The 25,073-nt window shown below is 40.1% G+C and overlaps 1 protein-coding gene across 1 annotated transcript in view; it reads right to left on the bottom strand.

The window, feature by feature from the left end:
- LOC134677344 (uncharacterized) overlaps positions 1–25,073 on the bottom strand; it is a 33,303-nt gene extending 8,230 nt beyond the window's left edge. Inside the window, exons 1-17 of the mRNA XM_063535778.1 lie at positions 24,970–25,073; positions 23,638–23,727; positions 22,536–22,574; positions 21,656–21,836; positions 19,851–20,018; positions 17,835–17,989; positions 16,407–16,533; positions 9,482–9,577; positions 8,666–8,718; positions 7,918–8,068; positions 6,825–6,996; positions 5,751–5,762; positions 4,962–5,080; positions 3,486–3,666; positions 2,670–2,755; positions 1,544–1,650; positions 1,313–1,384 (exon numbers count right to left, since the gene is read on the bottom strand). Coding sequence (XP_063391848.1) covers positions 1,313–1,384; positions 1,544–1,650; positions 2,670–2,755; positions 3,486–3,666; positions 4,962–5,080; positions 5,751–5,762; positions 6,825–6,996; positions 7,918–8,068; positions 8,666–8,718; positions 9,482–9,577; positions 16,407–16,533; positions 17,835–17,989; positions 19,851–20,018; positions 21,656–21,836; positions 22,536–22,574; positions 23,638–23,727; positions 24,970–25,038 — 1,878 coding nt within the window. The 5' untranslated portion in view covers positions 25,039–25,073. The remainder of the gene's footprint in view (positions 1–1,312; positions 1,385–1,543; positions 1,651–2,669; positions 2,756–3,485; positions 3,667–4,961; positions 5,081–5,750; positions 5,763–6,824; positions 6,997–7,917; positions 8,069–8,665; positions 8,719–9,481; positions 9,578–16,406; positions 16,534–17,834; positions 17,990–19,850; positions 20,019–21,655; positions 21,837–22,535; positions 22,575–23,637; positions 23,728–24,969) is intronic.

Genomic DNA, 25,073 nt, shown 5'->3' with positions numbered 1-25,073 from the left:
GGCCAGACATAGCACTTGACAGAGATTTATGGAGAAATTGGGGGGAGGCCTTTGCCCAGCAGTGGGACACAGGCTCCAAATAATAATAATAAGTGCTCTTATTTGTACTCAATTGGGTACTTTCCTATACCGTGGTGAGTAGGTTTCACGGGAAGAGTTGGGTTATGAATGGGGAGAGAAGGTTTGAGGGGGGGGGGGGGTGAGAAGGGATTTTAAGGCTACTGCTACAAAAATAATGTATTCCAATTTAAAATGGGGCTATAGTAATACGCATAATAAAAAAAACGATCCAACAATCTACCAAAATCACCTTTGTATGAAAAACCCTCTCACCCCAAATACGAGGCACTACGGGGTGAGGTGGGTTTTCCTCTTTGTCGTCAAAGTTATGAAATGGAACTACCCAAAATAAAATACAAACTAAAATACAAACGTCCGAACCACTTATTATATACACCATTCAGTTTTCACATGTAAAAATAAATTTTTATCGAGGTTTGAAAGTCAAATTTCACCCAACTCACCCCATTTTACGGTATTTCAAATAAATTATTTCACACCGTGCTCGAAATAAAGCATCAGATAATTATTATAAAAACATAGATAGCAGTTATTTTTAAACATAATTTATATTTAATAAATCGGATGGAAGTATAAAAAGTAGGTGAGTTGACTGTGACGTCACTACACAAGTTTTAAAATAAATTCCATATTAGCAAATCGTTTTGACAGTTCTAAAAAAGAAGCTGATTTGACTAGTAGGAAAGTAGACAATACTTCCTAACCGCGATAACTTTGTCAAAGTTGACAGTAAATTACTTAATTATTTATTTTACAAGGGGGCAAAGTTGTTATTTAACCGCTCGTATTGTAAACCCGAACAAGCGAAAGATTCCAACAGATTCCAAGAGTGGTTCCATAAATGGAATCTTGAGCGTTGCGAGGGTTTCAAAGCACTAAATACGTTTTTGGCACAAATTTCATTTTTGGTACAAGCTTTGATCGCCCACAGTACTTTTTTTCCACAGGCAACTAATACTCATCGAGACAATTCTAAGAACCCCAAACACATTTAAATAGGTTTCGTTGTTTTATCACAGAGTTCCTATGGCCACCTCCGGTCTCCATCATCAGATCAGCTCGATGACACCATAATATTACAATGTCACCCGACTTCTGTATGTGTGCAAAATTTCAGCTCAATCGGAAACCGGGAAGTGGATCAAATTTAACTTGCAAGATTTGATTACGCACAGACAGACAACGGTCAGGTGAAACTAAATAAAAGCTTGTAAAATGACGTTCAACTTACTTGGAACATAGCTTGGCCAGCTGATGATGATCTCCTAGCGGATTGCTCCAAACTGATTCCATTGACGATTATCTAGATAAAAGTAGGTAATTTTTAATCAGAGTTAAGAAAAAAATTAATTGATTACAACATATGATTGCTATAATTTGTTTGTTTAGTTTTATTTTATAGATACGTTAGTTTATTTTTAATATTTGTATCTACCTTATAAATTAATTTCAAATTTATTACCTCTCTGACGTCACAGGCATCATTTTCCGCCTCGAACACGATTTCCTGGTCCAAGCTATCGTCTTCTTTAGGTGCCGGTATTTTAACCACCTCGGGGATTTTCACAGCTAAACAAACCATTATGATTAGGGGTCGCATCGGAAGGGGTTATTGGATCCATCATTTTTCTGGAGGCCTAGCCAAGATGGCAATTGATATTAAATGCCAATCGAAACTTAAACAATGTATGAAATTAGTCACGGGACCATTCGTGTAATACGTTAGATTGAATTGTTAGTTTTATTTTATAAAATTGTTGATGTTATTATTTTTGCTTTTATGTAAATTCAATATTGACGTGTAAAAGTGCCCTTGTGGCCTATTTGCTGAATAAATGTTGATGTTTGATGTAGCATCTGGGCTATAACCGCGAAAATTGAAGTAAGCAAATTGCGGGCATTTTTCTCTGTCACTCTAATTACGTCTTCATTGGAGTAAAAGAGAAAGATCCCCGCAATTTGCGAATTTCGGTTTTCGCGGTAGCCCATCTGTCATCGATGTACGATAGTCATATTGGCTGCTTAGCTAAGATGACTAGAATATCCTACACGTATAAAATATTTTAGCTAAGAATAAAAGAAAATAACTTACTTGGAGCTAAAATCAAGGCGAGAATGATTAATTTGGTTATTCTCTAAGAACAAATTAAATATAAAAAAAAACTAGTTTATAATTTGGTTTTACATATTTTTTTTAATTAAATTCAAAAGAAAATCTACTTACAATTATCTGAAAATAGATCAATTTATTAATTAAATAATCTTGTGTAAGCATTATTCATTCTCTCAAATTTTAAATCCATTGCCTGTGTTGTGGCATGGCAACACCATGATGCACTGCGCAGTCGCGCAATAGACCAAGCATTCAAATGGACCAATGAGAGCAGTCTTGGTTCTCGGTTAAAAAGATGTCGGGTAATGAAAGTTTTTCTCGGTTCATAAAACTATATTTTAAAGGCAAAATACGTAACAAATCTGTCATATGGAAATTAAAAAAATAAAACTCTAACTACTTAAATTTCTATAATAAGTACCTACAGAAATATACAGAACAGAAAATACATGTACAGAAATATTCAAGGACTTACTGTCAATAACTGCCACCACTTTCTTATAAACTGTGTCTTTAACTTTGAAGAAACCCATGTACACGCAGGAGAACTGGTCCGCGAAACTGTACAAAAATACATATATTTAGAGTTAGACCAAGGTATGTCTGCAACGATTTTAATAGCACACGCAGTGCAAGTGTTATTTATGCATCATAATTTCATAGAAGTTTGACATTTAAAATAACACTTTATATGCGTGTGCGGTGTGTATCAAAATCGTTGCAGACTTATCTTGGTCTATTATTGGTCTAAAGCGGTATCCAGACGGGATGATCAAATGAAATTAGCGTCAATCTCGAATTTAATCACCAATTTTAGATTTATGGTGACATTTAGAGCCCTCTAAATTGAAAAAATACCCCAGAACGAAAATACTGGCGTCACAAATTGGTATTCTTGCTTCCACACCTCGTTTTATCGGTAATATCGGCCATTATCGGCGCTTGAATTCGGCGAGCCAAATTGGCGTTTGCGTCCGCACGTCAAGATTCGATCAGGCAATTTAATCAGATTGGCGAAAAATTTACTAGTCTGGATACGCATTAATTCTTTTATACGCTACTATATAATTATAGTGATTAATATGACATCCAACTGCCAACATTGATAGCGCGTTGCATTGCACAGTAGGAAGCAGTAGGCTTGGTGAAGCAAATCTTGTCAGTAGAAAAAGGCGAGAAATTCAAATTTTCCATGAGACGATATCCCTTCACGCCTACATTTTTTAAATTTCGTCTTTTTCTACTGACAAGATTTGCTTGACCATCTATATGTCAGTTATTTGCCAGTTACCTTGGGAAGTTGTAACTAATTTGCTGCGATTGGGGAATGATGGTGACGCGCCCAGCAGCCAAGACTGACTGTCCGTTGCACAGTATGTCAGTCAGTTGGCAGTCCGCGCATTCGTATTTTGTGATGTTGTTGTAGTTGCCTTGCACATCGCAGGCTACTTCGAAGCGGTTCAGTTTAATCACTGTACAATTAATGGTAAATAATAAATGTTACTAGTAGTTCGCCCCGAACTGAGAACTCGCGGTTTGCAAAAAACTATATATTATAATAGATATGTATTTAATTTTCGCCACGATTGAATAAAAAATGTGTAAAAATCAGTTTTGTAAATTTCGTCTACGAATTTGTGTTAAAAGGCCTTTCAGATCCTCATATTCATTACGATCTGGACAAAAATGACGAAATTAAAGATGTCCGCCATTTTTTCAACTATGTATAGCTACAAATTCATATTAAAGTAGGTTTTTCGAATCCTCAGAGTTTTAATATAAATAAATATAGTTAAAGGAAATTTGATAAGTTAAATACGATTATGTATATACTTACGATTTTCTGAAATAAATAAGAAATATTTATTATTTTTGATAGGTATCAATCCGATTATTCAAAAAATAATTTAATAAAAGTATGATTGTTGTAGCACCGAAAAGCTTTGTTTTCGCTATTGACTAGCTTGAAGAAAAGATTAATATAAAATAATACGTACCCACGTCTAAAAACATATTTTACATTAATTGATTATGTCTAGAATTAATAAATAAAATATAATATCATTGAAATACATAATATAAAAACAAACAAGTTCTTATGTTTTATTATTTAAATATCGTGTTTGTAAACTTACCATTTTCTGAAAATAAGTAAGAGAAATAAATAAATATCAAACAACTTATTTAAAACATACCCAATACTTAATTATAACAAAGCACTTAAATTAAAAATATTATTATTATTAAATTAAAAGTTTTTCTACAAACCAGGAGCTGGAAAAAAAAAACAAATTTATAAGATAGTATTTGGTAGTTCTGTAGTAAAAAAAAAAGAATGAAATTGGAAATAAATTTCCAGTTCCAAAAGTAACAATATAATTTGTCTATGTCTATGTTAATGCAATGTGCTATTATTATTGTTATAATTTATAATTGTTGTTGTTAGCTGTGTTGCAATAGGTATTGTTATTGCTTTTAGTCTAAGTTTCGTGACGCGTTGGTTTAACAGTAATGTCATGTAATTGAAACCAAATATTTATTACAACAATCATAAGTAATACATAGGCAAAGGGTTAGGTAAGACATATGTGGATAGGGTAGAAAAGGGGTTTCAGTCGATGTGTGGAAGGGCGGCACCGTCGTTGAACCCAAGCCACCTGGCGGTGGACTTAAACCGGTGGCGTGTGCCTCGGATGTACATGCTGGTGGCGCGTATAACGGCGTAATGTCATGTAAACATTTTTATAAATAAAATAAAAAAATGTACCTCGAACAGTCAGAATTTTATGTCTCTCCTCCTGCCCCCTGCTGTTTTCAATCAGACCGAAGTAATCACCGAAATCTTGCGGCTGCGGGTCTTTCACGTTTATTTCTATAGTTAATTGCCTGTGGAAATAATATAGTAGGTATTAAGCCTTCAATATACTATTAAATTTATTAATCTGTGTTAGAACCTTTTGTTACAATACTTTAGTTTTTTATTTATACAACGTATCTTTAAATGCACACTGCCAAGGATTCACAAATTAACATTAAATTAGGTATGTATCCTAGGAGAGACACTGCCAGGTTCACTGTGAGGTGAGTTATGTATCTTTAAAGATTCATTGCCAGGTTGAGGTTGCAGAATATTTACTGTCTTACTAAGAAATTATTAGGATTTTGTTACAATTAAAAATATTTTTAACATAATCTATTCGAAAAAGAGCTTTTTCTTCCCTGCTAGGTGGGATCAAAGTGGCACTTTTCTTCCCTGCTAGGCGGGATCAAAGTGGCACTTTTCTTCCCAGCTAGGAGGGATCAAAGTGGCACTTTTCTTCCCCTCTAGGAAGGATCAAAGTGGCACTTTTCTTCCCAGCTAGGCGGGATCAAAGTGGCACTTTTCTTCCCCTCTAGGAAGGATCAAAGTGGTACTTTTCTTCCCAGCTAGGAGGGATCAAAGTGGCACTTTTCTTCCCAGCTAGGGGGATCAAAGCAATTTTTTCTTGTTCTAGGACACTATTTTTTTTATTCTATTATTTAGCTTAAATAATTTTATAATTTTCTAATAACTTACCTATTTGGCATTCTGGAATAATTGTAATATTATAAAAAAATTGTACATATTAATTTTTATTTTACATTACACTAAGCTTGGCGATATTTAATTGTTTCAGTACATCATTAAAATAACTCCCAACTCACAATTAAATGACCAATGATATAATGAAGTAGACTGAAAACACTAGGCCCCCATTCGCACGACAGCTTTTTCAACGCGCGTTAAAAAAACGCTTGAATCTGTCCGCACTCTAAATTCGATTTAATGATCAAGGCTTAAAGTCGAAAATCCAACAACGCTTGATAAAAAGCGCCACCGCTGTCGTGTGAAAACATACATGGTTATCCATTTGTGTCATTCAAGCGCTTTTTTTAACGCGCGTTGTAAAAGCTGCCGTGCGAATGGGGGCTAACTTTGCGCAAACTTGGCAGTAACAATTGGAACTGTTTAACTAAATCTTGCAACTTTTTTAAGGATGCCTCACGTTAGACCGGGCCTTGTCCGGGCCGGAGCTTCCGGCGCATCGTTTTCTATAGAAAGCATCACGTGATCGCTTGTCTCATAGAAAAGTAAGCGCTGCCGGAAGCTCCGGCCCGGTCTAACGTGAGTCATCCTCCCTGAAGCGGTTGAACACGATGTTATACATGGTGATGGTACTGGTGCTCGACGCAGTCCCAGTACATGTCATCTTGAAACTTAAGTCATTGTCAATAGAGGTGACAGCAGGGTGTCATCCATTGGGCATTACCATGTCGAGCACTAATAGTACCACCACCTTTAGGTACACATTGCAGTTGCAGTTGATTCTGATAGTGAAACTGTTTAACTAAATGGGGCATTATCTATGAAAAGGGACCTTATTGTCGATGGCGCTTACGCCGCACAGCGTCGCGCGGCATTATATTTATATCGGAGCATCGTTAATAATAAGGTCCGGATGGTCCCTTTTCATAGATTAAGCCTTAAGCCTGGTTGACTGGTAGAGAATGCCTTATGGCATTAAGTCCGCCTTTTGTACTATAAGATTTTTCTTTTGTGCAATAAAGATTAAATAAATAAATAGATGTCACAAATATTGCAATAACTCACTGTTTAACTCTAAACCGGCTGGACGGTATGTTGTAAACATCGTTGTTTCTCGCGCGCACCATGAGCCCGTGGAATCGGCAATTATCACAGCTGATGGGAATGGCGGAGCTGTTCAGCTTTTGACCATGAAGGGCGTCGATCGTCTTTGCGGTTACTTCTATGTTGCTTGGAACTGAACAAAAATGTTACATACCTACATGGTATCGTCCAGGGCTCGGAACCGGTATTTTTTTAAAACCCCGAAATAGACCAATATTTTGAATTATTTTATGCTTTTTACGTAAGACTGGATCATGTATTTAGGTAACGAATTTGCGTTATCAGATTGTTTAATTAAAAAAGAAATAATAAACCAAAGAACGAAAAAGAAGGTAATAATACCGGTATTTTTGTATGGAGCAAATACCGGTTTCCGAGCCCTGGTATCGTCTTGGGTCGTCCCATTCGTTTTTCATCAAGTTCTTAAATTAGTCCTATTCTGCTTTCGTCACTCATTCTACATTCGTCACAATCGTCGGTGGCTTTCAATGTAAATGAGTGACGAAAGCAGAATAGGACTAATTTAAGAACTTGACGAAAAACGAATGGGACGACCAAAGACGATACCACGTACTTTTTTACAAGGCTACTTTTCCATGGAGATGGAGATGAGAGAAAATACAGTAGGTAACTCTGCAAAGTACCTATTCACTGCTCAGATTATGATGTTATTGATGCACGGATTGAAACAAAAGCTAAGGTTAATGTTGGTGGTGATAAAAACAAAAAAGAACATGTGTATGTGTATGACGTAGAAAATGAAAAATGTCTAATACGATGACGAGTGTGAAGCTGACAAAAAATATTAGAGATGTAGTGCATCCATCGTATTTTCTCGGAACCGTTCGTATTTGTCACGATACTTCAGTCACTTTTTGGAACGAGACTGACTGAAATAGTAAGACTCGTTCGTACGTTTCCATGAAAATACGATGAAAAATAATAAAATTATGCACTAGGTACATCTGTATAATGACGATGATCAGGAGTCGTGTGATGATTAAAACGATGGTGATAGTTAATATGAAAATACTGTTAATTAAAAATAACTAACTTAAAGACAAGAACTTCATAGGAGTCGGTTTGTTGTTGATATTAATGATAGCGAAGAAGGTCCCGAAGAACTTCGGCGAGAACTCCTCGAAGGAAAGCGTTATTGTGATGCTGAAGGTCCCGATCTTCGCTGAGAAGTCGGTTTGGCTGATCTGCAAAAATATTAAGACGAAAGTGGAGGAGCGCGAAATCTTTTCATACAAACGTAGTCCTCATTTTCTTCTCTGGATATTAACATTATTAAAATATTTTGACACAAGTTGATGTATATGAATCACAGCTAAGCCCCAAGTGGCCCCTACGTTTGATGTTTTTCGAATTTTTTTAATTATTATTAAGAGTGTATTTAGGCAAGCGTTCCGTTCATTATGAAATGTCACCATAAACGCGAAATGGGTCAAACACATTTTAGAAGAAGGTCAATTTTGTGGACAATACAAAGTTAACGACTCTGGTACTGGTACATAGATGTCCCATTTTTCTTATTTTGAGTCGCAAGTAGGTACTGAAAACATGTATCCCGCGGGATTCCCGCCTGTAAAGGTACCGCGTAAAAATTAGCTTCAGATTTCCTTAAATTTACGAAGTCTACAGGAAAGACGCGAAGAAGTTTGCTAAAAAATGTGTACCTATTATGACCCAAATTCCTATGAAAATGTGACGTTTGCAACTTTGCAGTGGTACACACTTGGGCACTGGTAAGCTAGCCTAGATGGATTTTAGCATCTAGCTTTGTCCTAGGAACTCACCTTTCTCGATTTTCCCTTGCCGGTTTTGACCTGGATTTTTTCGAGGCTAAAACCTAAACAAAAACAATTAGGTATAAGTAACCGCCCAAGTGAGAGTTCATTACTCAAAAAACGCCAAAAAAATCACGTTTGTTGTATGGGAGTGGGGCCACTTAAATATTTATTTATTATATTCTCTTTTTAGTATTTGTTTTTCCACTTCTTAAAGATTTTCCATTCACCACGATTTTATATCATGTTATTGGCACAATAAAAAACTAGGTTTAAGCACAATTTTTTTTTTAGCGTAATGTATAAACCTAGAATATATGCTGCTGAAGTGATCGACATCAAAATCAATGTAAAAGTTTAGTTAACGGAAAACGTTTTCGCCCGAAATGGAAATTATGTAATATTTTAAGGATGACTCACGTTAGACCGGGCCGTGTCCGGGCCGGAGCTTCCGGGGCATCGTTTTATATGGAAAGCATCACGCGATCACCTGTCATGTCATAGAAAAGTACCTAAGCCCCGGAAGCTCCTTCCCTTCCTTCCTTCCTACCCTTTCTTTTCCTTCCTACCTACCTACCCTACCTACCTTTTCTTTGTTTCCTTTGCGCTACGACACGGGATTCTTCAAGAAGCGGGTATTTAGGGTTCTCAAGGGTCGGCACCGCTTAAGTGGGTCCTGTGGTGTTGCTTATGTCCATGGGCGACGATGACCGCTTCCCATCAGGCGGCTCGTCTGCTCGTTTGCTGACTATTACATTTAAAAAAAAAGGTCCGGCCCGGTGGGGGCGGTGAGTCATCCTTTACACTCTTGCATGTTTTACTTACTGACACTTCGTCTACCGCCGTGAGGTATGATAATTGTTCGAGGGCTGCTCATGTAGGACTGTATGCCCGGATGTACATACTCGTCTATACTGTCCTCTGTCAACATTTGAACATATGAATATCATATTGTAGCTCAAATACTGAAAAAAAACAAGAAACCAGCCAAGTGCGAATCGGACTCGCGTACGAACGGTTCCGTAGGTACCATTACGCAAAAAACAGCAAAACAAATCATTTTGTTGTATGGCAGCCGTGATGGCTGCCTGATTGCTTGTTTTAAATTAATTTTGTACCAAATTTGTTCTATTATGACTGTAACTGTAGGTATAAGTCAACTTACCGGGTATAGCTGAAATTAGAATAAAATTATTACTTCTCATCTCAACTCTCAACAGCTCAAAGCTGCTAAAATACAGTAAGCGAAACATCATCATCACAAGATTAAAATTAAATGCTATTTGCTTCTATTGAGATTTTCGCCACGCTCAAGATTCTAGGTATTTGATTTTCCTAATTTAGGTGAACGAATAACATTTTGTTCATCAGCATTTTCGTTATAGGTACATTCCCATTTGTCCCCGCCCCACGTGACCGCCATAGGCAATTTTAGTACACGAGGCGGGGAGAAATGAGAATGATTCCTATTCCCATCTGGACCCTTCTTCTTCTTCTTCTTCTTCTTCCCATCTGGACCCGGCGAAGACAAATAGGAATATGTACAATATGTACATCCAAGTACTACTGTATTTAACTATTGTAATGACTGGAAACTTACGTGGAACAATTTCTGGAAAAATATTACGTCACAATTTATTAATATGTATAATGAAAAAAATAAAAATATTATATTAATCACAATAACTCATATTTAAAACTCACCATCTTCTGCAATGTTCAAAGCATTTATTAATAAAATAATAATGAAAATATCTATTTTAATACGTTAAGTAAAAATACCTGCTGTAATAATAAAAAACGGTCAAGTGCGAATCGGACTCGCCCACCAAGGGTTCCGTAATTGTTAGTATTTTTTGTTATACCGGCAACAGAAATACATCATCTATGAAAATTTCAACTGCCTAGCTATCACGCTTCATGAGACAGACAGACAGATGGACGGACAGACAGACGGACAGCGGAGTCTTTGTAATAGAGTCCCGTTTTTACTCTTTGGGTACCCTAAAATCAGATTTATTAGTTACTTACTCTCGTAATCTGAAAAGAAAAATATATCATTTTAAATTTAATAATTAATCAATTCAATTATAATCTGAAAAGCCACGAAAACCAGATTCAAATTATAAAATTTAAATATTCTTTTGTTGCACATACCCTCAAATGCTGGAAGTAAATTTAAACCGTTACTCTTTTTGACTCTGAGATAAAAAAAATATACAAATTTTGGTATGGTTTTGGTATTCCATATACAAATTAATTTTAAGAGCAAGCCAAAAATATACACTGTGAATGATTGTATATACTTACTGTCAGCTAAAAATATAGTCAGATAATTAATATAATGATAAAATTTTACACAATGACACCTACCTACTGTGTTGGAGCGAAAATTAAAGAAAAATTACTTAAAGTGTATAAAGGTGGATTCGGGTAATCTTGAAAGGAAAAAAAAACTAAAAAAAGTGGCGGATACTTCCGAAATTAATTATCTTATTGCAATTAATATGAGTGGTTCACATAAGGTATTTTTATTATTTATTTGTCGGAGAACGGCTGAAATGTGCCATCTATCGCCTTCAAGAGGCGTTTTATCATGCAAACCTTGACAAATAGAGCAAACTAGGGTGTTACGTACACCTGAGTGGCGTTCGACGCAGTTCCGCCTAGACGTCATAGAGCGCGCTGTTAAAAACAATTGAAGCCCAGAACAATTGAAGTTATGCTGTCAATCAATTTTCAGAGGAAGCACGATGAGAACGAACGGGAGAAGATGACGTCTGTGGCGGCTCCTGGGTCAAATCCACTGGTTTGCTTAAGATAAGAACCGTATCGCGAGCTGTGATTTGTAATGAGTCTTGTGCAGTAAAGATTGTGAGTTGAACATAGTATTTCATTGAAGGCCCTCGTCATCCACGATTGAAGGTTCTGATGTGCTGCAGATAGTATGATACGCCCACAATCCTCGACATATTTATTTATTATTCATCTATATATATAAATGCAAGTGTCCTGACTGACTGACTGACTGACTGACTGACTGATTCATCAACGCAGAGCCGAAACTACAAAAGCCAGAAAGTTGAAATTTGCACACCAGATTGCATTTATAAAGTGTACAAGAGATAAGAAGCGATTTTGAGAAATTCAACCCCTAAGGGGGTTAAAAAGGGGATGAAAGTTTGTATGGGGTTAAAGTTTTCTTTTAAGCTAGGAATTTGAAACTTCGTAAAAAGATATATTATTAAAATACAAGAAAACTAATTTCAGCGTTTTTGAAAATTCATCCCCTAAGGTGGTGAAAAAGGGGTTGAAAGTTTGTATGGATATCAAAAAAATTTTCAGGTGGTGGACTTGAATCTTTGTATTTAGGGATATTATTAGAAGACAGGAAAAGTAATTTCAGCGTTTTGTAAAATTCATCCCCTAACAGGGTTAAAAAGGGGTTGAAAATTTTAATCCATTACAAATGCTTTGAAACTTCGTAGAAAGGCATAATAGCCGATTACAAAAAAAGTGATTGCAACGTTTTTGGAAATTCGACCCCTAAGGGGGTTAAAAAGGGGATGAAAGTTCGTCTTCGGGTGCAAATTTTATTTTAAGTTAGGAACTTGAAACTTTGTAAAAAAGTATCAAATTCAAATACAAGAATACTAATTTCAGCGTTTTAGAAAATTCATCCCCCAAGGTGGTGAAAAAGGGGTTGAAAGTTTGTATGGATATCAAAAAATTTTTCGAGCGCGGGACTTGAATCTTTGTATTTGGGGATATTATTAGAAGACAATAAAAGTAATTTCAGCGTTTTGTAAAAATCATCCCCTAACAGGGTTAAAAAGGGGTTGAAAATTTTAATCCATTACAAATGCTTTGAAACTTCGTAGAAAGGCATAATAGCCGATTACAAAAAAAGTGATTGCAACGTTTTTGAAAATTCGACCCCTAAGGGGGTTAAAAAGGGGATGAAAGTTCGTCTTCGGGTGCAAATTTTATTTTAAGCTAGGAACTTGTAACTCTGTAAAAACGTTTTAAATTATAATACAAGAAAACTAATTTCAGCGTTTTTGAAAATTCATCCCCTAAGGTGGTGAAAAAGGGGTTGAAAGTTTGTATGGATATCAAACATTTTTTCGAGCGCGGGACTTGGGGATATTATTAGAAGACAATAAAAATGATTACAGCGATTTGTAAAATTCATCCCCTAATAAGAGGGTTAAAATGGGGTTCAAAGTTTGAATCCATTACAAATGCTTTGAAACTTCTTTAGAAAGACATAATAGCCGCTTACAAAAAAAGTAATTGGAACCTTTTTTGGAAATTCAACCCCTAAGGGGGCTAACAAGGGGATGAATGTTCGTCTTGGGGTGTAAATTTAATTTTAAGTTAGGAACTTGAACTTTTTGCAAAAAAAAGGTATTAAATTAAAAAACATGAAAACTAATTCAAGCATTTTTGAAAATCATCCCCCAAGGTGGTGAGAAAGGGGTTGAAAGTTTGTATGGTGATCAGATATTTTGTGAATGCGGAACTTGAATCTTTGTATAAGGGCAAGAAAAGTAATTTCAGCAACCAACATCAAAATCCACTTGACTTAAAACTTCATACAACTTGCTAAAAAAGAAAAGTACTTAATTTCAACATTGCTTGGATATGAAAATTATAGGTAGGTATGTACTAAAGATGTAAAATGTTGAAGATAAGATTCCACGCGGACGAAGTCGCGGGCAACAGCTAGTAAGTACATAGGTGTTACATTGAAATAGGACTGCCAAACTGCAAAACAGTTTGATGGCAGTTAGTAAAGCTCTTGATATACATTTATGTGTCAGTTAAATATTTATAAACATGCTGTATTATTTTAAAGCGCTGGTGGCTTAGCGAAGCGCTGGTGGCCTAGCGGTAAGAGCGTGCGACTTTCAATCCGGAGGTCGCGGGTTCAAACCCCGGCTCGTATCAATAAGTTTTTCGGAACTTATGTACGAAATATCATTTGATATTTGCCAGTCGCTTTTCGGTGAAGGAAAACATCGTGAGGAAACCGGACTAATCCAATAAGGCCTAGTTTCCCCTCTGGGTTGGAAGGTCAGATGGCAGTCGCTTTCGTAAAAACTAGTGCCTACGTCAAATCATGGGATTAGTTGTCAAGCGGACCCCAGGCTCCCATGAGCCGTGGCAAAATGCCGGGATAACGCCAGGAAGAAGAAGATGCTGTATTATTTTAACTTAATAACTAAGTTCACATACATGGTGTGTCTGACCATGGGGCTTTAAATCCAGGGCTTGATTTTACTCGCTAAACTGAGCTACTTTTACTATGGGACCAACCCTAAAATCGGGGATTTTTTTTGGCTTTTCCATAGAAAACGTCGACATCTGGCCGCGTAGCCAAGGTGCCAATCGCTTACGCTCCGTAGCGATCGAAACGCAACTGTCACTGTCACACTAATACGGAAGAGTGATAGAGAGACATAATGCTTTTCGTTGTCGAAGCGATAGCGATTGTAACCTTGGCTAGGCCGGCTGATCAGCCAAAATGTATGAAACAAAACAAAATGTGTGTTCTTATAACCCGGCAACCTTCAAATCAAGAGTGAACAGGCACCTTCTGGGCGAGCTCGCTCCATCGTAGGCCACGTCTACGCCTCGGCTAGTCTGTGGCCATTCATAATAAATAAAAAAAAAGTAAAATGTTTTTCCGGGATTTCGGGGTTGGTGCCATAATAAAAGTAGCTCGTTCAGCGAGTAGAATCGAGCCCTAAATTTAAAGCCCCATGGTCAGACACACCCTGTATGTATTTTAGCTAGTGAAACTATAATTATTTATTAGAATGCTAAAAACCAGTACAGTAAAAAATATTTTTATATATTTACTTACGAGCATCGGCTGTAATAAACAAATTAAGATTTATAAACAAATACTGAAAATGTTTATTTTATTAAAAAGATCACAATTAACTTCAATTAAGTCCCATAGATAGTAACCTAAAATTAAACTACCTACAAAACTAAATTAACATTAAAATAAAGTTTATTTTTAAACCTACTTAGCGCCACTTGCACCATTCCACTAGCCCGGGGTTAACCGGTTAAACCTGGAGTTACCATGGTTACCAGAACAATTTGACGCTTGGTTGACGGTTAAACCGCTTAACCCCGGGTTAGTGGGATGGTGCAAGTGGCTCTTAAAAATTAAACAAATATTAAATGTCTAAGCGCGACTTGCACCATTTCACTAGCCCGGGGTTAACCGGTTAAACCTGGAGTTACCATGGTTACCAGTGCAATTTGACGCTTGGTTGACGGTTAAACCGCTTAACCCCGGGTTAGTGGGATGGTGCAAGTGGCTCTTAAAAATTAAACAAATATTAAATGTCTAAGCGCGACTTGCACCATTTCACTAGCCCGGGGTTAACCGGTTAAACATGAAGTTACCATGGTTACCAGAACAATTTGACGCTTGGTTGACGGTTAAACCGCTTAACCCCGGGTTAGTGGGATGGTGCAAGTGGCTCTTAAAAATTAAACATATATTAAATGTCTAAGATGTAGGTAATCATAAAGTACCATGATTAGCGGTGGTCTCTCTCTTTAGCACTCTACTATATTAGTGGGACAGAAAGACACGAGCGTATCGTTCGCTGCGGTGTTAACGATTGGCATCTTGGCTAGGCACCCTGTAGACCTGTACAGTCAGCCAAGAAAGTGGTCTACCACTTTACGACTCTATCATCTGATTGATAGAGTCGAAAAGTGGTAGACCACTTTCTTGGCTGACCGTGACCGTACACTACACGCAAACTCTAGTCTTCCTACAAAACCGAAGTTTGACAGCGGTTCAGGGTCGAATCATGCTATTCCTTTCTAATATATGGCACTATCCCTTTCGGCTATTTAGGGTTGTCAAAATTCAAGTGATTATCTTATCTGTGGTCGCGCACGCAAAAGGAAGTCAAGTGGTGCCAACCCTAATAATTGCTCGGAGCAATGCTGAGCCGAGCGGAGCCGAGTTTGGCCGAAGTCAGGAGTTTCGCACCCCTGCTATAACTTATTATGTGCCAATGTTCTAATTCAGTAACCGTGTTTCTTTGCTAGTACAATTTTTTGTACTTAACTAGGTTCCAGTGGTCGCACACCTCTCGGTCCGTACTTGTACTGTTGTATGTATTGTCGGTATACTTACGCCACAGTTCGCTGGCAGGGGTCGCCATGTCAGGTGGTAGACTGATGTAACCGATCTGGCATGGGTTCCAGTGGTCGCACACCTCTCGGTCCGTACTTGTTCTGTTGTATACATTGTTGTATGTATTGTCGGTATACTTACGCCACAGTTCGCCGGCAGGGGTCGCCATGTCAGGTGAGGGTAGACTGATGTAACCGATCTGGCATGGGTTCCAGTGGTCGCACACCTCTCGGTCCATACTTGTTCTGTTGTATACATTGTTGTATGTATTGTCGGTATACTTACGCCACAGTTCGCTGGCAGGGGTCGCCATGTCAGGTGAGGGTAGACTGATGTAACCGATCTGGCATGGGTTCCAGTGGTCGCACACCTCTCGGTCCATACTTGTTCTGTTGTATACATTGTTGTATGTATTGTCGGTATACTTACGCCACAGTTCGCTGGCGGGGGTCGCCATGTCAGGTGAGGGTAGACTGATGTAACCGATCTGGCATGGGTTCCAGTGGTCGCACACCTCTCGGTCCGTACTTGTTCTGTTGTATACATTGTTGTATGTATTGTCGGTATACTTACGCCACAGTTCGCTGGCGGGGGTCGCCATGTCAGGAGAGGGTAGACTGAATATGTAACCGATCTGGCATGGGTTCCAGTGGTCGCACACCTCTCGGTCCGGGTCCAATTCCGTCACGTATTTATACGTCTGTTAATAGGAATATAAATTAGTATCAGCATTGCGAACACACTAGCTTTATGTTTCTTCAAAAAAAGAAGGAGCGCATACCTAGTGCAATACTGTTGGTTCACTACTACATGGTTCTTCCGATTCTTTGGGGAAGAAAACTTAACTACAACTTTTTAGTTAAAGCTAAAAATTAAAAATACCTATCAAAATTTTGCGCGCTTGGTAAGGTGCCCATCACGCAAGCAGCGTTCCCGCGCTGGATTGCTATGGCCAATCTTTGCGCGAGAAAGCTGCCTGCGCGAGGATCACCTGTAGCCTGCCTTAGGCATTTGCTGAGCTCGTTGTGGAGCCCCCGAGCCCCCCTACCCGACGGACCTAATGTCTCGAGGGTCTCGACGCCGAAGGCTTTTATATATGCTTCGGAGACATGGTGTTTGTACAAAGGCGACATTCGCTTGCTAAACACGTTCCACTTACGAATTGTCTACGTTCCATTTTGCGATGGCAAGATCGCGTCCCCAACACTGACGCCAAGCACGCACCACGATTTTAATTTTTGCGACACGATTTTAGAATCGCGCTGTAATTTATCGCAGAAAATTCAGTGCGCGCACTGCGATGAAAAAGCGCGCACCACACTCGCGTTCGCGGCTTCGCCCGCGATTCACGCGCATAGTCTGGAGGGGGCTATACAGCTTCGTATGCTGCAATTCACTTTGCGACAATCGCGTCGCGCGCTGTCGCGGAAAAATGTAACAAATCACAATTTTAAAATCGCTGCGATTTTTTTGTCGCATATGCGGGCACCGCCATATAAACCCATACGTTACATTTTTGCGACTAAATTATCGCGCGACAAAAAATCGTGGTGCGCGCTTGGCTTGAAGTACTTCGTTGTTTTTTTTTTTTTTAATTTATTTAAGGATCACCAACGGATAATACATCTACACAATTACATAGGAACAAGGACATTTAACATTAACAGATGCTTAGCCACTTATAGGTGACCACAGCTCACGTTGTAAGATGCAATGCAACACAAGACTTGGTAAACTATCAAGTACTGGCAATATATATGTCGGCGGCCGATCGTAAGATCAGGCATATCGTGAAATTCCTAGGCATATCGTGAAACGTGAAAATCTTTGACTCGTTCCCTGAGTCGACAGAGCTATTTCTGGCATCTGAAGCAACCAAACGAACCTATCTTACCTATATATTGGTTTAAGTTTAATGTGACTATCCTCAAAACAATACACAGGAACATTATGATCTGCCTGATCTTACGATCGGCCGCCGACATATATATTTTCACTCACCCTGTCCGGATAATACCGGTAGTGCACCACGACGTCCTCAGTGTCCTCCAGTGAACACTTGGAAGTCGTGTAGTTGAAGGAAGTCCGTTCTATGGGCGCGCAGCCGTATACGGTCGTGCCGTTACGGGGTAGATCGGGGCCTTCGATCTTGTGACCTGATAACGGAAGATATGATTAATTAAAGACGTGTCCAGACAGAAGACAGAAAAGACAGAATGAATGGATGGAAGGATGGCTGGATGGATGGATTGATGGATGGAAGGATGGATAAATGGAATAATGGATGGTTGGGTGGACAAACGGATGGAAGGATTGATGGATGGATAGATGCATGCATGGATGGATGGATGTATATATGGATGGTAAATGGATGGTTAGCTGGATGTATGGATGCATGGATGGATGGACGGAAAGATGGATGGATGGATGGATGAAAGAATGAATGAATGAATTACGCTTGACATGCCTTTTGGCCCGTGCCCACAAAGTGTCCAAACATTGAATACGAGTATACTCACGGTTGCAGAAGAAGTATTTTTTTTTTATATGAATGGGCTTACTCATAGCCACAGACTAGCCGAGGCGTAGACGTGGCCTACGATGGAGCGAGCTCGCCCAGAAGGTGCCTGTTCACTCTTGATTCTCCGCGTTGTAGAGCTCCTTGTCCTCGGCGCTGAGACACGCGTTGTACATGATCTGGGTGGGCGTGATGTCGTCCTCGCACATGAGGACGCCGGATCCGTCCGGCTCCCTCGGCGCGCGGTTCGCCGGGCAGCGGTACATCAGGCCCGGTGTACAGATGCCCTCAGATGTATCGGTCAAAAATATCTGAACACGCCTCTATTGTCATGGCGCTAGGTGCGTGTTCAGACAGAAAAAAATGACTGTCTGGACTGAATGAATGAATGAATGGATGGATGACTGGATGGATGGATTGTTGGGTGGATGGCTGGATAGGTGGGTGGATGGATGGATGCAGTGAGTGAGTGAGTGAGTGAGTGAGTGAGTGAGTGAGTGAGTGAGTGAGTGAGTGAGTGAGTGAGTGAGTGAGTGAGTGAGTGAGTGAGTGAGTGAGTGAGTGAGTGAGTGAGTGAGTGAGTGAGTGAGTGAGTGAGTGAGTGAGTGAGTGAGTGAGTGAGTGAGTGAGTGAGTGAGTGAGTGAGTGAGTGAGTGAGTGAGTGAGTGAGTGAGTGAGTGAGTGAGTGAGTGAGTGAGTGAGTGAGTGAGTGAGTGAGTGAGTGAGTGAGTGAGTGAGTGAGTGAGTGAGTGAGTGAGTGAGTGAGTGAGTGAGTGAGTGAGTGAGTGAGTGAGTGAGTGAGTGAGTGAGTGAGTGAGTGAGTGAGTGAGTGAGTGAGTGAGTGAGTGAGTGAGTACGAGTAATAACTCACGGTTGCAGAAGAAGTATTTGTTCTCCGCGTTGTAGAGCTCCTTGTCCTCGGCACTGAGGCACGCGTCGTACATGATCTGGGTGGGCGTGATGTCGTCCTCGTACATGAGGACGCCGGATCCGTCCGGCTCCCTCGGCGCGCGGTTCGCCGGGCAGCGGTACATCAGGCCCGGTGTACAGATGCCCTCAGATGTATCGGTCAAAAATATCTGAACACGCCTCTATTGTCATGGCGCTAGGTGCGTGTTCAGACAGAAAAAAATGACTGTCTGGACTGAATGAATGAATGAATGGATGGATGACTGGATGGATGGATTGTTGGGTGGATGGCTGGATAGGTGGGTGGATGGATGGATGCAGTGAGTGAGTGAGTGAGTGAGTGAGTGAGTGAGTGAGTGAGTGAGTGAGTGAGTGAGTGAGTGAGTGAGTGAGTGAGTGAGTGAGTGAGTGAGTGAGTGAGTGAGTGAGTGAGTGAGTGAGTGAGTGAGTGAGTGAGTGAGTGAGTGAGTGAGTGAGTGAGTGAGTGAGTGAGTGAGTGAGTGAGTGAGTGAGTGAGTGAGTGAGTGAGTGAGTGAGTGAGTGAGTGAGTGAGTGAGTGAGTGAGTGAGTGAGTACGAGTAATAACTCACGGTTGCAGAAGAAGTATTTGTTCTCCGCGTTGTAGAGCTCCTTGTCCTCGGCGCTGAGGCACGCGTCGTACATGATCTGGGTGGGCGTGATGTCGTCCTCGCACATGAGGACGCCGGATCCGTCCGGCTCCCTCGGCGCGCGGTTCGCCGGGCAGCGGTACATCAGCCCTGCAAGTACAGTGAAATCTCGATAATCCGGCACTTCGATGATCCGATATACCCAGTAAGGGATGACTCCCGTTAGACCGAGCCGTGTCCGGGTCCGACGCATCGTTTTCTATAGGAAGCGACACGTGATCGCCTGTCATGTCATAGAAAAGTAAGCGCCGGAAGCTCCGGCCCGGACACGGCCTAGTCTAACGTGAGTCATCCTTAATCCGACACTAAAATTGGGATATTAATTATCATTATAATTATGTCCTAATTTACTATGTGCGCGAACATTTTCGCCCTTCAATCTCTTTATAAATGGCTAAGTTCCAGAAAAGAGTAATATGACAGCATATACTAAAAACACACAAATAATATGCAGGTATCGTCTTGGGTCGTCCCATTCGTTTTTCGTCGTTCTTTTTAAATTAGTCCTATTCCGCTTTCGTCACTCATGCTACATTCGTCACAAACGTCGGTGGCTTTCAATGTAGAATGAGTGACGAAAGCAGAATAGGACTAATTTAAGAACTTGACGGAAAACGAATGGGACGATCCAAGACGATACCAATATGCAGATTTGCTCGGAGTTGTATGTTAATTGTTGTTATGTTGATTGTTTTAAGAAATAATAATTAATAAATCATTATAAATAGTTCTTTATTGTACAATTTAGCTAAAAACGCATTGTTTGAAAATTACATCATTTTATTTAGTACGAGGGGACAGAGGGTCATTCGAATTATGATGGTTGGATGATTTTAAGGGGAGGGGGTCAAAAATCGTAAAAAATAGATGACGTAATTTATGAACAGTTGCATATATTCCACCTTACCTTTCCTAATAATAAGTGGCGGTTTATTCCTCATCTCGACTATCGTGACGCCCTTCTCTCCGTTCTGTATGGCAGTCATCACTCGCTTATGGAGTGTGGTCCTCCGTTCCTGTTCAGCAATGATGTACGGAAGAAGCTCTTCGGATAGGACGTCGACTTTCTTAATGCCATGCAGTGACTTAATGCCAATGGCACTCGCCATAGTGGCCTATTTTATAAAGCTACAAGTTACAATTTACAAGCGGAAGTCTCGTTCTAACACATAGGGTTAGAAAGAGACTTTCGCTTGTAAATTGTAACTTGTAGCTTTATAAAATGGACCACAGATTCTCCTGCAGCTGTTTCTGTCATGGGCGATTGGGCGCCTTAGGAAAGGCGCTTTCGATAAATTCAGCCATATCGGAGCCCCCCGTCAGCTGTCGGACCGGTAATATTTGTTTGTGTGCGTATGTGTAGGCGTAATGCTTGTTGCAGTGTGCGTGACAGCTTAAGATGGCGTCCGGGCGCGCCTCCGCTGCCTGGCTACGCGGATGTAGGATCCTACATCCGGTATCGGACAGTGTGAAAACGCTTTTACGCTTACGCCTCGTGTGCTGAGGCACAGAATAAATAATAGTTCTGGGTACAGAAGACACACTCTCTAACAAAACGCGTCTGTTACGATAAGGACAGTTATGGCCGCTGGGTGGCGACAGCGCCACGCGCGGCTTATAGCTAGCCACCAAAATTGGTGTGGAACGGATGTACTTGTAGCTACCTGTTGCAAAGCGACGAAATCGCGGAGTGAGCCACGCCTGGCTGAGGGCCTAAATGACATTACCTTTCCTAATGATAAGTGGCGGTTTATTCCTCATCTCGACTATCGTGACGCCCTTCTCTCCGTTCTGTATGGCAGTCATCACTCGCTTATGGAGTGTGGTCCTCCGTTCCTGTTCAGCAATGATGTAAGGAAGAAGCTCTTCGGAGAGTACGTCGACTTTCTTCTTCGCTTCGGCGTTCATCTACAAAAGTATCATAGAAGAAAATTCACAGGAAGTAATAGATTTTTATAAAATAATAATAAATAATTCAGCCTATATACGTCCCACTGCTGGGCACAGGCCTCCTCTCATGCGCGAGAGGGCTTGGGCTATAGCCCCCACGCTAGCCCAATGCGGATTGGGGACTTCACATATGCCTTTGAATTTCTTCGCAGATGTATACAGGTTTGCTCACGATGTTTTCCTTCACCGAAAAGCGACTGGTAAATATCAAATGATATTTCGTACATAAGTTCCGAAAAACTCATTGGTACGAGCCAGGATTTGAACCCACGAACTCCGGATTTAAAGTAAATTTTTATATTAAAGGAAAAACCGGCCAAGTGCGAGTCCGAGTCGCGCATGAAGGGTTAATTTTGTACCATTACGCAAAAAACGGCAAAAAAATCACGTTGATTTTATGAAAGCCCCACTTAAATATTTATTATATACTGTTTTTAGTTTTTGTTGTTATAGCGGCAACAGAAATACATCATCTGGGAAAATTTCAACTGCCTATTAGCTATCATGAGATTGCGGTTCATGAGATACAGCCAGCGAAGTCTTAATAGAGGGTCCCGTTTGGGTACGGAACCCTAAAATGGAAAAATTCGCTGCTTCTGGCAGGGTTGAACGTTTATTTTCTAACTATTAAACAATTAGGTTAAGAATTGATTTTACCCGATCAGCATCCTTGTTGAATTTGATTCCAGTACCATCCTGTAAAAAAAAAAAATGTTTAATTTAAATCTTCAGCCTCCTCCACACTCGTGCGCGAATCGCGGCGCGAAGCCGCGAACGCGAGTGTGGCGTCGATTTTCGCAGACAGCGAAATCGACTCCACACTCGCGTTCGCGGCTTCGCCCGCGATTCACGCGCATAGTCTGGAGGGGGCTTATCATTGACATACCTACGCACAGAAGAAATAGTAGTACTACCGTACAGAAACGACACTTCGTACAAACCCGAAGTTTGACAGCGATTCAGGGTCGAATCATGCTGGCCCTTTCTAATAAATATATTATTATGACACTATCCCTTTCGACTATTTAGGGTTGTCAAAAATCAAGTGATTATCTTATCTGTGGTCGTGCACGCAAAAGAAAGACAAGTGGTGCCAACCCTAATAATTGCTCGGAGCAATTGCTGAACCGAGCGGAGCCGAGTTTGGCCGAAGTCACAGGGATGCCAACTTAGTGGTTTTACCACTAAATTTAGGGGGAAATAAACCAGCTAGGGGTTTTTTATAGGGGCTAAATATTTTTAGTGGTTTTTTTAGGGTTTTTTTTAGGGTAGAATAAGGCGGCAAATTTGAAAAATGTTGGCGCGAAGGGATATCGTCTCATAGAAAATTTGAATTTCGCGCCTTTTTCTACTAACAAGATTATTTGACCATCTATAACGTTCATATGTATGTATGATCACAAAAATGTCCAACCGGTTGAAAATCATAATAATGTACTAAATTCTGGAAAATGTATAAATAAAGAATTAATTAAACGTATAATTTCTTTTATTTTTTATTCAGTGGGTTTTCCAAAATAATAGTACAGTTTTAGGGGTTTTTAAGTTGAGCATTAGGGGTAAAAAAAAATTGGAGTTGGCAACCCTGCGAAGTCAGGAATTTCGCACCCCTGATATTAAGCCCCCTCCAGACTATGCGCGTGAATCGCGGGCGAAGCCGCGAACGCGAGTCCACACTCGCGTTCGCGGCTTCGCCCGCGATTCACGCGCATAGTCTGGAGGGGGCTTTACTCTGTGATAATACGAATGAACATCTTACCACTGCCTGCCGCCGCACTATGTTGGCGAGGTACCGGCCCCTTCTCGAAGCCGGCAGCAATACGCTACCGGGCACCACTTCATCCCCTGTCTGAAATAAAAACAAATACTGGGTCACAGAGTAATTAATAGTACTACCGTACAGAAAAGAAACTTCCTACAAAAACGAAGTTTGACAGCGGTTCGGGGTCGAATCATGCCGTCCCTTTCTAATATACATATGGCACTATCCCTTTCGGCTATTTAGGTTGTCAAAAATCAAGTGATTATCTGTGGTCGTGCATGCAAAAGGAAGTCAAGTGGTGCCAACCCTAATAATTGCTCGGAGCGATGCTGAGCCGAGCGGAGCCGAGTTTGACCGAAGTCACAGGAGTTTCGCACCCCTGCCATGGGCCAAGAGCGATAAATTTTTGAAAGTTATAGGCACCCATATTTTCACATTTACTGTACAGATACCTACTCTCTATCTTTAGGCACTGGTCCCACCGCGAGCTAGTAAGCTATGAGCTATCGGCTATAAACACGAACAAAAGATAAGCACTCCCGTGTAAATAAAAGAGACACGGCGATATTTATAGCTCACCGCTGGGCGAGTAACTATAGCCGATAGCTCATAGCTTACTAGATCGCGGTGGGACCAGTGCCTTAAGTACTTAAACAAAAGTAAACAAATAATGTGTATATTTTCGGGTAGTTATAACATTTATTGATAAACCAACCAAATACAAAACCACCTGGATCTGTCACTGAACGACCTGACTTTAACCTACATTATTTGATCACGTAATGTTTTCATACCCTCAAATGGCTTGGATTTTGTATACTCTTTTATACATACCTAAAGATACAGACTAGATTCGTCCAAGGTGCAGTAAAATAACTCACGGCGCGATTCGGGAAATGAATTAGAGGTTAACTAGATACGATATAGTAAAGATAATATATCTTCACTATTTCATATCTAGTGCATCTCTCGGCCCGATTCCAACTTGAAGATACGTCAGTTAATAAAACTAGAAAAGATATCGATTAGATATGTCAGTGTCAAACAAGTGTCAAAATTGACGTTTCTTTAAACAAATACGTCACTTTTGACACTTGTTTGACACTGACATATCTAATCCATATCGTTTCACTAGATATTGAAACGATATGGATTAGATATGACGTATTTGACGTATCTCATTGTTCGAATACGGCTGTCTAATTCATTTCCCGAATAGCGGCGCCACCCGCCATAAGGTACCTTTTGCAGTGGAACGTCACTTATCTTTACTATTTCATATCTAGTGAGTCTCTAATTCATTTCCCGAATCGAACAGTTAGTACTTACCGGTGGATACCCGCATTTTATTAAATTAACTATACTTAGAATACATAAACCTACGTGCACCGTTCCCATTGTGAATCGCCGAATGACTAACAGGCTAAATAGTA

This window comes from Cydia fagiglandana, chromosome 26 (assembly GCF_963556715.1).
Source record: "Cydia fagiglandana chromosome 26, ilCydFagi1.1, whole genome shotgun sequence".
Classification (NCBI taxonomy): domain Eukaryota; kingdom Metazoa; phylum Arthropoda; class Insecta; order Lepidoptera; family Tortricidae; genus Cydia; species Cydia fagiglandana.
Note: the sequence above shows the minus strand (reverse complement) of the source record. Positions and strands in the feature narration are given on the sequence as shown.